This window comes from Rhopalosiphum maidis, chromosome 3, assembly GCF_003676215.2.
Source record: "Rhopalosiphum maidis isolate BTI-1 chromosome 3, ASM367621v3, whole genome shotgun sequence".
NCBI classification, from domain to species: Eukaryota; Metazoa; Arthropoda; class Insecta; order Hemiptera; family Aphididae; genus Rhopalosiphum; species Rhopalosiphum maidis.
Genome location: NC_040879.1, coordinates 41,890,849 through 41,907,871, shown reverse-complemented (window position 1 = coordinate 41,907,871; position 17,023 = coordinate 41,890,849). Strand labels below are relative to the sequence as shown.

General features: G+C 29.0%; 4 protein-coding genes across 4 annotated transcripts; 3 read left to right on the top strand and 1 right to left on the bottom strand.

The window, feature by feature from the left end:
- Positions 1–319: 319 nt before the first annotated feature.
- Positions 320–2,654, bottom strand: LOC113555770 (zinc finger MYM-type protein 5-like). Its single transcript, XM_026960301.1, has 2 exons — positions 2,630–2,654; positions 320–960 (listed from the first exon to the last, which is right to left on the bottom strand). Exons 1-2 carry the CDS (start codon positions 2,652–2,654, stop codon positions 320–322), a joined length of 666 nt encoding a protein of 221 aa, XP_026816102.1.
- A 517-nt stretch (positions 2,655–3,171) lies between these two features.
- Positions 3,172–4,119, top strand: LOC113555771. The gene has a single exon (XM_026960303.1). The coding sequence runs from the start codon at positions 3,172–3,174 to the stop codon at positions 4,117–4,119; it is 948 nt and encodes a 315-aa protein (XP_026816104.1).
- A 414-nt stretch (positions 4,120–4,533) lies between these two features.
- LOC113555772 lies at positions 4,534–4,995 on the top strand. Its single transcript, XM_026960304.1, has one exon. It carries the CDS (start codon positions 4,534–4,536, stop codon positions 4,993–4,995), a length of 462 nt encoding a protein of 153 aa, XP_026816105.1.
- Positions 4,996–9,780: 4,785 nt separating this feature from the next.
- On the top strand, positions 9,781–16,745 carry LOC113559067 (pyruvate kinase-like). The gene is made up of 9 exons (XM_026964667.1): positions 9,781–9,834; positions 9,920–10,049; positions 10,133–10,365; positions 10,583–10,766; positions 13,214–13,423; positions 13,662–13,846; positions 14,078–14,320; positions 15,247–15,469; positions 16,555–16,745. The coding sequence occupies exons 1-9, from the start codon at positions 9,781–9,783 to the stop codon at positions 16,743–16,745; spliced, it is 1,653 nt and encodes a 550-aa protein (XP_026820468.1).
- Positions 16,746–17,023: the final 278 nt, after the last annotated feature.

The following is a 17,023-nucleotide window of genomic DNA, read 5'->3' as shown; positions in this document are numbered from 1 at the left end:
ATCGGGAGTACAATCAAACAGAATTGAGAAGTATTTTAATTTTTTGATTTGTTCAAATATAGCTTGTCTTACTTGTTGGCCCATTATACAGATTATTTCATTTTGAATTTTATGATAAAAATAACTAATAGTTGGCTTATTACTTTCTGTAATATGTTTTACGTGAGCTTATATGATAGGGTTGTAATGATTTATTACTTCCATTAGGCTTAAAAAAATACCACAATTTGGTTCTCCTATTTTATCTGACAAATCTCTTAAGGCCAGATTATTTTTAGCGCAAAATAAAATTCCGTCAACAATGACTTTAAGAATACATTTATTTTTCATTTTTGATAGAATTTTGAAGTTTGTGATCAATTGTTTTACTGTCCCGTAATCTTTTTTCTAACTCCTTCCAGTACAAAAGATTTTGTTTATGGTTCTTACTATTCTCATGCTCAGCAATAGAAGGATTTAAATGTTTCCAATCTTGAAATCCATTACTGGAAAATGTGGATTTTCTGATATAATTATTTGTAAAAAGGAGGCATGCGAAACAAAAAATTGCATTTTTTGATGTACTGTATAATAGCCATTGTCTTCGAACTTTTTCTCCGTTATTTAAAAATGTATAGAACCATTTACCGTCAAAATGTCTGCCATCATCATTTACTGGAAAATAATTATTTTGATCCATAAGGTATGATCCCTTTTCCACCATTAAATCTCTAAATCTAGAATTCATAGTTGGCCAACAACCAGGATTATTAAAATTAATGTAAAGTTCATTATTTTCTTGACTAGTTTCATTGTAATCATTATTTTGTGTACCATCTTCAATTAAATTATAACAACCATCAGTTATACTTTCAATTTCAATACTTTTCAATTTGTCATTTAAATGTTCGCCTTTTTCATCACATTGAATCAGTAAACTAGTTGATGGTCCATCATCTTTTTTTTGTTTAGTATTATCATCTTTTTTTATTTATCCAACTACTTAACATTATAGATGATTAGGCATTGTTTTTTAGTCTTTCTTGCCTTTTTTTCTCAAACCAAGCTCCAGAAGGTTTTTTTTTTGTGGGGCATATTTAAAAAATAACCTTAAGTTAAATAAATATAAAATAATATGAACAGACAATACGACAATACTCAACTCATTTAAATTAGATAAAAAAAATACTTTGGCCGTTTAATATTTTTATTTAATCTCAAGAACTCAACTATTAGTTTGTGATTTTGTATAGGTACTTGCTTTTCTAGTTAAATTAATAAAATATAAAATTATATGTATTCTTAAAGGACATCACAACACTAAAAACAGGTTTGATTAGATTTAAAGTATGTCATTATCTATGAAATAATATGGTGTGGGTGGTGGGTCTCACACTTTAACACTAATTATTCAATGAGATACAGATATTTGAAAATATGCATGTAATATTATAGAGCCGATTTCGGAATAGTGGCGTATGTATTACGTGCAAAAGTGTCTAGATTAACACAACAATTATCAATCGTTAAATGTAATATTTTTAATTTTTTTTATATAACCTTAAGTGTTTTTTTGTGTTAATGATATTGGTGTGATTATAATTTTGATATACTTTCTAGTTTTTATAAAAGATAAAGCTACTATAGTCAATTTCTTCTAAAACTTATACGTGTAAAACATAGGCGGCTGCTCGGTCGTTGGCTCTATGACGTCACGCGGCTATCCATCTACTCATTCTACTCTCATTATTTTGTTAAATAATCATTTTTTTAACTTCGGATTTTAACCAAAACATTATGTCAACTAAAATAATACAGCAATAAACTTAAAATTAAAAAAATTAGTGTTTTGATGTCCTTTAATAATCCAAAAGTACGCAAATTTGTGCATAAATTAAAATAAAATAATAAAATACAACGGGAAAAATGATACAATATTAATGCTAATAATTTTTCATAATCGTTAAATTTTAAATAAATTTTAGTAGAATATTTACTTAATTACCTTGTTCTATTTCAGGCTTCACTGTTTCAGAGCGTAGATTAGGTAGGTATAGCTCCGTAATACGCGTTGTCATTCAATCGAATGTCGATTGTAAAATAACCAAATAATTGTTATTGTAATATAATAATACGGGTGTGTGTGTGTTTATTGTATAGCTTATTTTAATACTTTAATATAATCTTTGAAAATATTATTTTGGTCGATTTGAAACTGATAACCATTTTATATACATATAATCATAGTTGTTCTATTTTTATAATTGTCGGCCATGGGAAACGCATTAATATTTTTTACATTATTATAAATTAAATATAATATTCCTTTTACGATACTATTCAATAACAGCCATCGTCGATCGTCGTGTATAAAAATTAATTTATGTAGTAAATTTGTTGCTTAATTATAAAAATTATGTGTTAAATATACAACATGAGTTAATGAATTAACACAGTATTAATCAACTCGCATTTAATAATAGATATTAATATATTAAAATATTTTGGCTTAGATTTTCAAATTCAAATTTTACGATATCAAATTTTGCGCCCCTGGCAGACGCCCACCTTGGCAGGCCCTAGGCCCGGCCCTGACTCGCACACCATTGTATTCTGAATTTAAATAGTAGTATGTAAGATGAATACAAACATAATACGAAAATTTCCATAGCCATTTCATGCGATTTCTACATTGACGATTTTCTTAGCGGTGCACCAATTAAAGCAGAATCAATCAAATTGCGTGATCGTCTAATAGAAATAATGGCTACCGCAAAAATGGAATTGGGAAAATGATCATCGAACGACGCGAGTGTTCACAACGTTATTACCCACACCGAAAAGGAAAAAAAATGTACATGAAATCAACGACTTCTTTACTAAAATTTTAGGTATGTACTGGATAGTTTTCATTTTAAAATTAATTTAGACGAAGATAAACGAACTGCGTCGGTGACTAAATGTGATATATTGTCGGATATTGCACGGATTTTTGATCCACTCGGTCTAGCAGGACCCGTCGTAATTCGCGCGAAATTAATGCTGCAAGTTCTATGGCAGACCCAGTTAAAATGGTGTGAACCTGTGTCCGAAGATATACAATGCGAATGGAACGGATATAAGACGAAGTTATAAAAGCTAAACGATTTAAGAATACCTCGTCAAATTACGATGAAAGACTAAGTATGTGATATGCAAATCCACGGTTTTGCAGACGCTAGCGAAAAAGCATATGGTTGTTGTCTATATTTAAAGTGCTCTGACAATGCTGGGAATCATTGTTCAAATCTTTTATGCGCTAAATCTAAAGTTGCTCCAATGAAGACAGTATCTTTACCGCGCTTGGAGTTATGCGCCGCACAATTATTGACACGCGTGGCATATGAAATAATATCAAAGATGCAACTTAAATTATCAAAACATCATTATTGGACCGATTTTAAAGTCACCTTATGTTGGATAAAGTCTACTTCAAAAAAGTGGAAAACCTTTGTATCACATCGGGTTGGCGAGATTCAAGAAAAGACCTCGTTAACTGAGTGGTTTCATGTGAAAGGCAGCGAAAATCCTGCGGACATTATATCGCGTGGGTGCTGTACTACTGAACTATCCCGTGATACTCTTTGGTGGCATGGCCCCGAGTGGTTAATCCGAAATGAAGAAAATTGGTCGGTTATCCAACAGGAAGAGATATCAAACGAGTTCGTGGATATGCCGGAACAAAAAAGTTTAAGTGTCAATGGTGTAACTACATCTGAAAATAATTTGATTATTCACAGATATTCGTCCATAAAAAAGATGTCGCGAATTGTTGCATATTGTATGCGTTTTAAGTCAAACTGTTTAAGTCGTAAGCAAAATAATGAAAGAAAAAATGGTTTTTTACTACCTTACGCAATAAAGCAGACAAAAACAATAATGATAAAAATAGTGCAAAATCATTACTTTTTTCGAGAAGTGCAACAATTGCAAACCAATAATCAAGTATTGAAAAAGAGTCCTCTTTATAGATTAATACCATATCTTGATGAAGCAGGTGTAATTCATGTAGGTGGAAGTTTGAAATATGCAGCATCCATAAGCACTTTTAGGCGCCATCCTGCAGTGTTACCATCTAAAAGTATTTTTGCTCAAAATTGAATATGTGAAGAGCATGAAGATCTGATACATGGTGGTCCTCAGGCTATTTTAGCGTTTATGCGTGAAAGGTATTGGCCTATAAATGGACGAAATGTCACACGAAACGTGGTACGTAAATGCGTTATTTGTCTTAAACAACGCCCAACCATCGTACAGCCTATAATAGGTGATCTCCCGAAAGACAGAGTTGAACCAAGTCTCGCTTTTCTCAAATGTGGCATCGACTATGCCGGTCCTTTTTTTTTATTAAAGTCGGGACTACGAAAATACTCTCCAATAATATAGGCTTACATTTGTTTATTCATTTATTTCTCCACGCGCACAGTACATTTGGAACTAGTGAGTGATTTAAGTACCGACACCTTTCTATGCGCGCTTAATCGATTTTTTGATCGATGCGGTAGAAGTCTAGTAATGTATTCTGATAATGCAACAAATTTTGTAGGCCCGAATCGTCAGTTAAAAGAACTATACGAATTATTGCAAGGAGATGATCATCAAATTAAAACTACTGAAATGTTATCAACCCTAGGCGTTGAATGGAGATTTATACCATCGCGTTCGCCCCATTTCGGGGGTTTGTGGGAAGCCGGAATAAAATCCATGAAGTATTTGTTGCGTCGCGTACTGGGCGATGCTCACCTTACTTATGAAGAGTTATTAACTATACTTACACGTGCCGAAGCCTGTCTAAATAGTCGTCCCTTAACTCCTATTTCATCAGATCCAAATGATTTGATTCCTTCAGCTCCCAGCTACTTCCTTATAGGAGATTCTCTAAACGCTATACCAGAAATCGATGAGACATCGGTGCCAATCAATCGTCTAAATAGATGGCGTCGAGTATCCCAATACTCTCAAAACATATGGAAATGATGGAATAGTGAATACTTATCATAACTACAGGAAAGAAGCAAGTGGGCGAGAACGACTGGTCCAAAATGAAGGTTGGTTCCGTAGTGTTACTGAAAGACGAAAATCTCCCCCTTTAAGATGGTGTATGGGACGTGTTTCTAAGGTAACAAGAGGAAAGGATAATAAGGTTCGAGTTGCAGAGGTCCAAACGGCGGCGGTATAGATTCCGAGCTGTACGTAAGTTGTGTACATTGCCTTTCGAGGAAAATTCCGAAGAATACAATAGAGAAATGGAAGCAACTACTGAATTATCTATTTTTATTTGTATAGTTATTATTATGTTATTATTTGTGGTTTATTTCTTACGTTTTTATATTATTTTGAAACAATGTTTCAAGGCGGACGGCATAATCGGTGTCAGTGACGCAATTTGTCTATATGTTTTATGAGTATGGTGGCAACACTGATTTTTTCCATATATATTTGTTATGTTTTTGATTTTGATTAGATTATTAATTAAGGTTAGTCGCTGTAAGCAAAATCAACAACCGTTGTGCGAATGCCGAATAAAAAAAAAATATATTAAATATAAAAGGTTATGTTTTATCGCAGTCCACATAGAAAATAATCATTTTATAATACTGAGCGTCCAAACAATGAGAACTTTTCAGTAAATTTATTAGCTGCATTCCCTGTTATATAATAAAGAATATGTTTTTGGCAATGACTAAATGTAATGTCACCTAGATATGAAAATGACAATACTTCTTTATTGATTAATTCTCCAACAATAAATTCTTTATAAACATAAATAATTTTTTCATGTAACAAAGAAAAATTCCAATAGAAATTGATTCATCTTTGTCTTCTAAATATTGGCAGTTGGCATTTTTAGTGGGTAAAACTGAATTTCTGTATAACATTTTACAAATATTCAATTCAAATTGAAGACCAGAAGGGTTATTGTTTCAGCCCCTGTAGATCTAATACATGAAAATGTAATTTCTGCATGATTTTAAAACATCCCGAAATCATACAGAAATAACATTTTTATAGGATGTTTTAATGGTAGGAAATATATTAATGGTTCATTTTATTTTGTTAATAAATCTAATGCTAAATTTGTATAGCTCAAAATATTAATCAAAAAACCTAATGCAAAGGTTTTCCTACGGTATTGTAAAATATTCTTTTCCTCGGATTTCAATTGTGAGATATAATTCTTAGCACTCTCAAATATTTCTTTCCAAACAAATGTATTACTTAGTTTATAGGAGACTTAAATTCTTTGTCAAAATTATTTCTAGTGTTCATAATTTCAAACAGTCTATCGAAAATTCTAGTAGCAGTAGCATTTTTAAAATCATTATTTATATGATTGTAAGAATTGTAATGCATAAGCTACGCTGCTTCTCAAAACCTGGACTGCTAAAGAAACACTAATTTTTTTGTTTTTATAAAATATATGTAATGAACTTAATTTATTGGCTAACTTCAAATTTTCAATTTGCTGAATTTCATGAAGCTTTTTTACATTATCAAATGATATCATATTGCCTGAGTAAGATAAATTTAATTAAAATACCCCGTACAATTTCGACACATTTTCATAAGATGTCAAGGGTCAACAATACAATAAGTATTTATAAGAGGTTCATTTAGGTGAGGAAAAGATGATTGAATATTTGTATGATCTAAGCTACAACCTACAATTTCATAAGTCTTTAAATTCGTAGCTGTTCCATCACTTGTCAGAGATCGAACTGTAATTCCAGCTTCATAAAGAAAAGAGATGACAGCAAGTATTAATTGGCTCTGTACTGTAGTATTTATGTTATTAATAAAAAAAATAAGCAACTAAACACTTAATTTTCTTATTTAGACTACTAATTAAGAAAACTAGTGCTTCTTTTGTAAACTCTTCGTTGTCTGTGTGCGAAATGGCACCAAGATCACAGTATCTATACACTTTTCCACTTTTATCAGGCCAAAATCCCTCTCTAATTGACATGGCAACATAAATCAAAGCAACATCTTTTACATGCAAAAATTTAGATGTCTCAGCCATGTATGTTTAAAATAGTCAATTACTTCATGTAAAATGCAGGGTTGCAATGTCTAGTTGCTAACTATCTACGAATAGTAGAAGGATTTGGTATTGCACTTCTTTGTCTTATAAATTCATATGTTCGTGGGGAATAAAAATGCAATGTTAAACAAAATTCCCGTACTTCTTCTGAGTATAATTTATGATTTGAAGCAATATTTACATTAGCAATTTCATTTTTAAATAAAGCGAAAGGTAGAGAAGTATCAAATTGGTTCTTAAAAATATCTTCAACAGTATTTGCAATTAAGTGATTACTTTTTAATAAATTTAACATTTCACGCGCATTACTACTCGTTTATTTCTCCTAATTAATTTCTGTTGCAAAATCCTCTTGTTTCGACGTAAATTGTTTACTGTTTTTTATAATTCTTTCCCAGTTAATTTAGTCTGTATGCCAATGTCTACAAACTTCGTTCTTGTCTCACAAGTAGATAACATATCTTCACTATAATGAACGGTTTTTGTTGTGGTTGTGTCTTTTAAAATTTTAAAATACATAATAGCCATGTAATAATATAAAAAAATATATAAATACTTGTTTTCATATGTATAATTTACTTACTTTTCGTTGCAGAATTCTCCTTTCTTTCTTTTTTTTTTTGTAGTTAAATGATTTGTGAAATCAAATACAGTTGATACAGCTATTTTAATAATTTTTTTTATTGAACCATAATTTTGTTGCTGGAAATGGATTCAATTCATTTATTGTCGGTATGTTAATTTCTATTTTTATATAGATGACATCTTTAATAGTGTCTGGTGATAAATTTGATTTTTTAGCTGTTTTTATAACATTACAGTATGAAATTAAACGCTCTACATCAGCATTATGAGGCTTAGCTGATAATATACGAGCCTGAAAATCCAATAAAATATTTAATATAATTACAAAATCAATTTAGTACTTACCGTTGACGTAGAAAGTGATTTCCATCCATCACATATTGACATTGTAGTAATATATTTAAAAGTTCAAATTATAATTTTTCCCATTTATATTTGATACACTAGCTGTTTCGTGGTAAGAACTAATGAAATCTAAAAGTTCAAAGTTTATTTTATTAAATAATTAAAATGTACCTACTAATTATGTAATTATATGAAATAGATAATGTGTCAACCAATATCATAATACTTCAACATTTAAAAAATGTTCTAATACTATATATTGCACCGATACCTTCAATTATAAGTTTTTAGTTATTTTTAATATTATAAATTTTATATAGGTATTTATTATTTATATGTTACCAAATACAGTTACAATCTAAATATTTTTTATTTTATTAAACTCTTTTTAAACTTCAAGCACATCAGTTAATTGGAGACAGAATAACATTGTAAGAATTTGGACTCCGCCTATGAAGTAGGTAAATAATAAACAAGTATATATATTTTCTTAAAACTATTAAAAATATATAAATAATTATACTAAATAAATAAAAATTCAGTTTTATTTTCTTTCATCATAAAAAAATTAGCAAATTACTAACAAAATATGTATATATACAAGTATTTAACAGATAATAATCCTTTTATTTAAAAATTTTATTTATAATAACAATAATAATAATATTTGAATTTTAGTTGTAATATTACTGAAAAAAGAATTCAATTTTTATTTTTTATTTTTCATGATATTTCTATGACTCAATACAATAAAATACATGGTATAACTCATTGTTCTATTTAAAAATAAAGGATTTAATAAATGATAATATATTTGTAAATTGTTAATATTGTTTTCATAACGAAAAATCTTCTTACCTTTAAGTTATCTTTATGTAATACTTTGTAGTACACTGTTTCACGCGTTTCAGGTATAATATACCCAAGAGAAAATTTAAGGTCTTCGTAACTTCTTCTTGTAGCTAAAAATCTGAGAGTTGCTGTCAACCTTTCGTGTGGAGAGATTGATTTCCTCATAACTGTATTTTTTTTTTTTATTGAATGGTGTCACTAATGAAATAAATTGAAAGTACATTTCTTCGTCCATTCGCAAGTAATTATGCCAGTCTTTTAGAAACAACTTGAATTCGGTCAACAGATTAATGTGAGAATATTCGTTTATTTTTTGTAACCAATTTTTGCATCACAGTCTACGTTTACGTTTTATAATTTTTCACGGCTATCAACAAGTCTATCAAAACTTGTGATTCAAGTGACTCCCGGACAGATTCGCCGGAACGTATCCCCATACGTGCAGGCATAACTGACAGGCCGACCGGACCGTGTGTGGCTACCTAATTTAATAAAATCAAAGTTGTTGACACGGATATAATAATAAATTAGCGTGAGCGTTTTAAATACGCTAATGTTTGTGGTAAACTATAAATATTAACATTATAGGATTATGACTTCTAATTGAAGAAAAAAAGCTTCATTTAAACCGCAATTGTTGTTATTTTCATTTAAACTCTAAAACGAAATTTTCTTTTATTCCGTTTAATTATTACAATATAATGTTAATGTGATAAATTTTATTTTTTTTTAAATAATTATTTACTTTTCAGATTTTGCATTCGAGTTATTAAATTTCTTTAGCTTAATGTTCACATCAAAGGGTTTCTTAGGCAACATTTATTAAACAGACTTTTAATTAGTGTAAACATAATTGATTTTAATTGTTTTGAATTAAATTAGTTTAAAGTTTATTTTCTGTTATTATTAAGAATTTTGGAAACATATTAAAAATAATGGACTCTACAAATATACCTAAAGCTGAAGAATCGTGTGTCGTGTACCCGTGGGTAAGAATATCAATGTAATTGTAAACTATAATATGTATCATTGTTGTTTTAATAAAATCAAATATATATATATATAAATATAAAGGAACCTTGTTATGACAATGAAATGCAAATGAAAGCTTCTTTTGAGGACAACTACCTCGACCATTTAAGCAATTTAAAAATTGAATCAAATCCGTCACCAAATACATTAACTACTATAGCTTGTGGTGTTTGTACGTATATTTATTTACATATGAAATAAAAATTAATTATGTTTTCGTGTCATTAAATCAAACGTTTTATATTATTTTTTCAGTACTTAACGTGAATAAAGGATTAATTGAAGAGTTCTGTGAAAGAGGCGTATCTATGGTGATATTTGATTTTAATGGTTTAACATTTGAACAAAGTCGAAAAATGGTCTTCGAAATTCGCCAAGGAGTTTTTAATTATAGTCTTAAAAAGAACAACCAAATACCGTATTCAATAACATTAGTACTCGATCTTGGAGGATCTTGCATCACGACTGGAAGCATATTCCATACAACAGTGATAAATATTCATATAAAATAATAATAAATAAATGATTATGATTATAATTAAAAAAAACACATTTAAGTTGCTCATTTTAATAAATTGTTTGATTAATGGATAAATATATAATAACAATATATACAAGTCTCAAAATCATAAAAAATGTTATTTCTAAAACAATTTATTATAATCACCTATTTAAAAATTTGATAACTTATTTTTACTTAATTAGCCCACACAACGTTTGATAAAATTATCTACGAACGCTCATGTTTATGTCACCAATGACGTCGAATACAAATTTAAGTGTACAGAGGACCGTATTTATGTAAACAGTGATTTGATTCTTCAACTCAAAATTAACGATCGGATCTATTTAGACTACGGAAAAATTGAACTGGTCGTGATCAGAGTCGGTAAACATGTTTAAATATTATTATTTTATTATAATAAACATGGAACACAATGTTAGTGGAGTATCCAGAGGAAGAAGTGGGGTTAGGGGGTTATTACCCCCTCTTAAATTTTTTCAACAAAAAAAATAATACTAATAGTTTGAAAAAAATTTGTAGTGCTATTACACTTAGTAGTTAACTTAAATAATAAAAATTAATAATTTATAAGTCCAGACTAGTGTAGTGAGTATATGTATATAGCTCTATGGAGGTGACATCGTGAAAAATACTTACAGATTGGATTTAAATTTAAAGTTATTTTTAAATTGTTTCGCGACGAGCATATTATCTTATCTTTCTTACGATCAATGTGTTTAATATTATGTTGTTATTGTGAGTTGTGACCTTCTTGTGACCTTCTTGTGACTCTCAGTACTCACTTGTCGGTGATACGTGATTTTTGAACAATTATAATAAAATGAGTAAAAAATCCTAAAACAATAATTTTAATTATTTTGAGTCTGTATCAAACAAAAATAAAACTATCTAAAGTCAATGTTGTACCAAATAATGAAATATTTATTTTGGCCATAGAAACTATATCTAACGAGTAACAAATCTCGGGCAATACAATATTATATCGAAAAAAGGGTAAGATTTAGAATTATGTATTTTTAATAGTATATTAAAAAACAAAATCCCTAAAAGTAGAAAAAGAAACTGGGAATATCAAATAACTTGGACACACCAATTTCTAAGACTGTCATGATAAAATGTATGATGATGCTTTCTGCTATACTTGAGTTTTGTTTTCATCTTAAGGCAGCTTATAAAAAGGTATTCATCAACTCTGTGAAAATTAGTATTAGAACAATATGATAATTGGAAGAAAACTAAAGATTTAATTAAGGATCATAAAAATAACCACTATCATAAACTTAGTCAGTTATAATTTGATAATTTTTATGCAGTTTAAAACAAAAAAGTCGACAATTCAGTCTGTATACAAATAAATTAAGTATGAAACAAAGAAATTGAGTAAATAGAGCTCACCCCCGTCCACTCATTAAAAGTGATTAATTTTACGGACAGTAAGGCATTTCTCTAAAAGGTCATGGGGATTTAAGAATATTTTCTGCGAGCAAAGAAGAATGATCAAGAATATGATGGCGCTGCAGCCATGAGTGGCAAGTTTAATGGTGTTCAAAAAAATATTTACGATAAATATCCGGGAGCATTATAATTGTATTATAGTGTCCACGGTTTAAATTTGGCTACAACTTAATGTTGCAAAGTTTTTTCGATTGCAATCTGTAAAAGTACTATACAAAATGTGATTAATTCACAATTTCAAAAGAAGATAATTTTCCAGAAACAAGATATTTTAAGCTAAAAACATTATGTGCCACTCGGTTGGTTGATCGTTGTGATGCAGCAATATTGTTTGAGAAACAGGCAGCTATTTTACATGCTTTGGATTATATTTAAAATTGGACTGATGTCGCTTCTTCGTGTGCAACGAATCAACTTATTACTTCAATAAAATAATTGAATTTTCAAACCACCTTATGTATATTAGTAAAAAAATTGCCATTAGTTTTTCCCTTTGTAGATTTCTTAAAAAAAAATTTCTAGACTTAGAAACTGCATTAAAAAATTGCATATACTGTTAAAAAAATATTCTAAGTAACGGATAAAATTGTGATATATTATTTGAAAAATTTGATATTCCTATAAAGTTGATGCAACAAAATAAACATAAACTATATAGTTGTAATGTTGGTCCAGTTTTATAAAATACTCATTTTTATTCCATTTTTTGGACCAATTGAATTGAAGGTGTTTATCACACAAGTATGTTTTAAGTAATTTTTTTTGCATTTTACCGAAGACAATTATGCAAATATCCCAAAACATAAGGAATAAATTCAAAAAATTAATAGATCCTCATCATCAAATTATTGATGATTACACTGATTTAAATATAAATAATTCTATTTTAAATGGGAAATTAGATTTATGGTGCACTACTGTCACAGATGAAACTCGAAAAAATTAATGATATTGATCTCTACTTCAATATGAATTGTGATAATTTATTTTTGGATTTTGATAATCCAATAATTTTTAAACTTATTAAAATGTCTATAACACTGCCTGTAACAACTGTAACTGCGATCATTTTCATTACTATGTCGTTTAAAAATATATTTAAGAAATTCAACGGACAAAAATCGTTTAAATTGATTTGGTTTAGTTACTTACAAACTCTTCACTGCTTTAATAATCTTTTAATTTTTTTGAAAAGTTAAAGTAATGAATTAATAAAATTAGTTTTTGGTATCAAATATAACCTTTTATTTTAATACCCCCCCCCCATCAAAAAAAAAGCTGGATACACCTAATCAATGGAGTATTATTGAAGCGATGACGATATTAAAAATTACATAATTTTTTCTTTTGTACAGACGAAGATGAAGTATATTGCATGATAAAGCGAGGAGAATGGTTAGGTTCCGAAAAAACAGTACACATGCCAAAAATTCCGATTGGTTCGACTGCACTTTCTAAATTGGATAAGGAAAAAATTTGTACAGCAATCCAGCTCAAAGTGGACGTTATCTTGGTGCCTGGCGTAAGAAATTCTGTGTTTTTTAACCACGTTCGCAAGTTTGTCGGTAAGCTGAGTATGAAAACACTATAATCAACAATATGATTATCTTTAGTGTTAAGTATTGAAAATCATAATAGTCTCCGTCCTGATATTTTGCTTGTTAAATATAATCTTGTTTTTCATCTGATACCTGAACTTGTCAGACTATCTATGATCACATGCTAATTTAATATTATCGATTCACAACGAAGGAAACATAGTCGTTTATGTTGCTCCATAAGAGTTTTGTATTTTTTTTTAAGACTCAGAGCGAGGTGGATACATCGCCCTGTATGCAAAAATTGATAATATTGTCGGACTCGAGAACTTCGATGATATCTTACCAGTTGTGGATGGTGTCTTCCTAAACCGACCGAACTTATCCATGGAGGTCGGTCATGATAAGATATTTCTGGCCCAGAAGATTGTCTTATCCAAATGCAACGTAGTGAGTTTACGGAACAGTGACTGCGCTATTTTATACTTGTAGAATGTAAAAAAAGACTGTTTATCATAAAAACGTGATCATTTTTTTTTTTAAATGTTCGAATAAAATATTAATTTTGATTATTAACACTAATTTTACGCAATAACGTTATAATATATAAACAATAGTTTGGGTACTCAAAATGTCAAAATATAACACAATGATTGCTTCCCTAACCATTACAATATACAGGCTGGAAAACCGACCATCACGTGTGGGGAATATCTTAATTCCATGGAAATTAGTTCGGTACCTACAAATGCCGAAGTAAATGACCTCATAAATACTGTAATGGATGGAACCGACTGCATTTATCTGGACGTAACAATGCGTAGTGAAAATAAATTACATTGCATCCAGTATGCATCTTCACTGTGCCGGCAAGGCGAAGCAACCATATGGGAACAACAGTTATTTACCGAACTCAACAAAAAGGTACAAAAACGAACGTTAATACGTTTACTGGCTTGAGTATTATATTTAAATTCTCATGGATCGAACACAAAAACTTTATTAATTTCATATCATTCTTGCCGTTTTTGCTTTGAGAATTGAATTTAATTCTTTCTGAATTTGCTTTGTATGCTTTAGGAGTTAAAAATCTCATTTATGTATTCGTTTTTAATGTATAAGAACTGATTTTGACTTTCATTTTATAATATATTTAAATTAAGCAGAAAAAAATACATAATGACAAAAAACTATTTTGATACCTTTATTTTTAATGAATTACAGTATTTAAATATATTATTAAAAATGTATTAATTAGAAAATAACTTAATATTAAATTAATATCTAGTACCTATATTACTAGTTTCATTATTTTTGTAGCACACTTTTATGAACCACAAAAAATAATCAACACGGAATACTATTTTGAAAGAAGTACACCAATAATTCGATTGTCTGGTAACCCTTTGAGCATGAGCCCTGCCGCCTTGTTGAACCATTTCTTCATAACATTTAGATTTAAAACATCGATTTCTTTTTCTAGATAGAGCTAAACTATGGTCCTGGTTACTTTCTTGTTCCTCTGTCTCTATTTGTAGATTGAACAAGAATTTATTTTTCCCTAAACTCAATTATACTAATATTTGTATTATTTATTTACAACGATAAAATTGTACAAAAGGTATGATTGACTCATAAATACATAGGTCCTCTTCTGGTATATAAATAAATTAGCAGATTTATATTTTTATAGTAATTCTTTTGAAAAGTCTATATTTTCTAGGAAATTCTTTATTGTTATTTAAATTAAATAAACGATTGTTTTCGAGTGCTTGCTATTACGATATCTTATCAACACCATGATACATTGATGATGTATTGTATAATTTTATAATATGCTGTACTTTCAGTCCAAACCAATAATCGACCCTGTCCATGCGATTAGCATTGGGTGCGTAGAAGTATCGTTTAAATGTCATGCAGCTGCAATTATTGTGATCAGCACGCCCGGTTTGTCAACTCGTTTAATCACCAGATACCGACCTCGATGTCCTGTATTAGCGATCGTCAGGCACGGAAAATCTGCAAGAAAGTTATCAGTGTGGCGTAATGTTATAGCGTTGCAGTACATTGGTAAATAAAAATTAATAATAATAATATTTGTACACCGTAAAATGGGGTGAATTGTAACAATTTTTGAGTTATCCAATTTAGAACTTAATTTAAAAATCATTTATACTACTATTAAGGAAAACACTTATTTAGAATTATTGTTACCTTATTTATCGTTATAAGTATAATTCAGAAATATAACTTATTAACTTTTTTATTATATTTTTTTATATAACTTTGTTGCAATTAACCGTTGACTGGGGTGGATTGAAACATTGGTGTAAAAATCATGTTTTATTCATTTAAAACAATTCATGGGTGAATTAGAACACTATACATTACAATTTATATATTTTTTAAATAGTCAATTTTTTCTTATTATTTTAACATAATAAGTATCTCAAGTATTATAAACATAAAAATATTTCAAACAAAATTTCAGTTTTTAAAATCACTATTATTCAATAAGTTATAACAGATGTAGCTCCTAATCTGTAATCACTATACATATATATAAGTAAGTAATATAACAACATTACATTTAAACGTCATAATACGACAAATTTAACAAATTTTATTCCTTGAAATAACTTAATTATTATATAAATTAAAAAATGTATTTACGCTGTTGTTCTGTAAATTTCAGAAAAATTTTCAATATTTTCTATACAGAAAAAAAATTATTGTGATAGTGACATTTTATTATTTTAACAATATTAATGGAGTTTTGGAGATAATATAATGAGTAAATTCATAAAATCGTAAGTGTGGACTAAATATTTTTCTGGGGAAATAGAAATAATCACATATTTTTTTTTTCAATTGATAAAATTTATAACTCTGAATTTAATCCTTATTATATTAAGTTGATAATACTATAATTGAATTTTCGTAGACTATAATAAACAAAATACTTAAGTCTTGTTGCGATTTACCCCATTTTACGGTACTACGCGTTAAATGCGTTCTGGTTATCAAAAGATATAATATTATTTCTATAGACTCAATTAAGTAATTAAAACTAAAATATTAAAATATCAATTTTTTTTTAAGTCTGCGTGCGTGTTTTTAATCGTACATTATATGACATCGTGTATATATTACAGATCCAATAGAAAATATTTGGTCCAGAGAAATCGAAAATCGTACAAGGTTTGCCATGGATTTTGGAAAAAGAAAAGGGATATTGAATCAGGGAGACTTGGTTTTACACATGAGTTGCTCTGAACAAAACGTAGGTTTTGCTAACACCATGAGTCTGTTCTACGTTAATGCTGGAGACTTCGTTATCGCGTAACAATATATTTAAATTCAATAAAAATAAAACATGAAAATTTTTATTTTATTATTATTTAGAAGGACCTCCTTTTCACCTACTGAGCAGAGAAATACCTGACCGGTGATTGCAGAGTACTGGTGAGAAGGTTTAAGAGGACGTTATACCCGCATGTATTGTCTCTGTCTTACTAATGTAGATCATAGCAAATTTTCGTTTAGCAGAACACATTTTTTGATGTTAGCTTTAATATTAAGAGTCAATTTACCTATCATCAAATTTAAAGGTAAGAATATTAC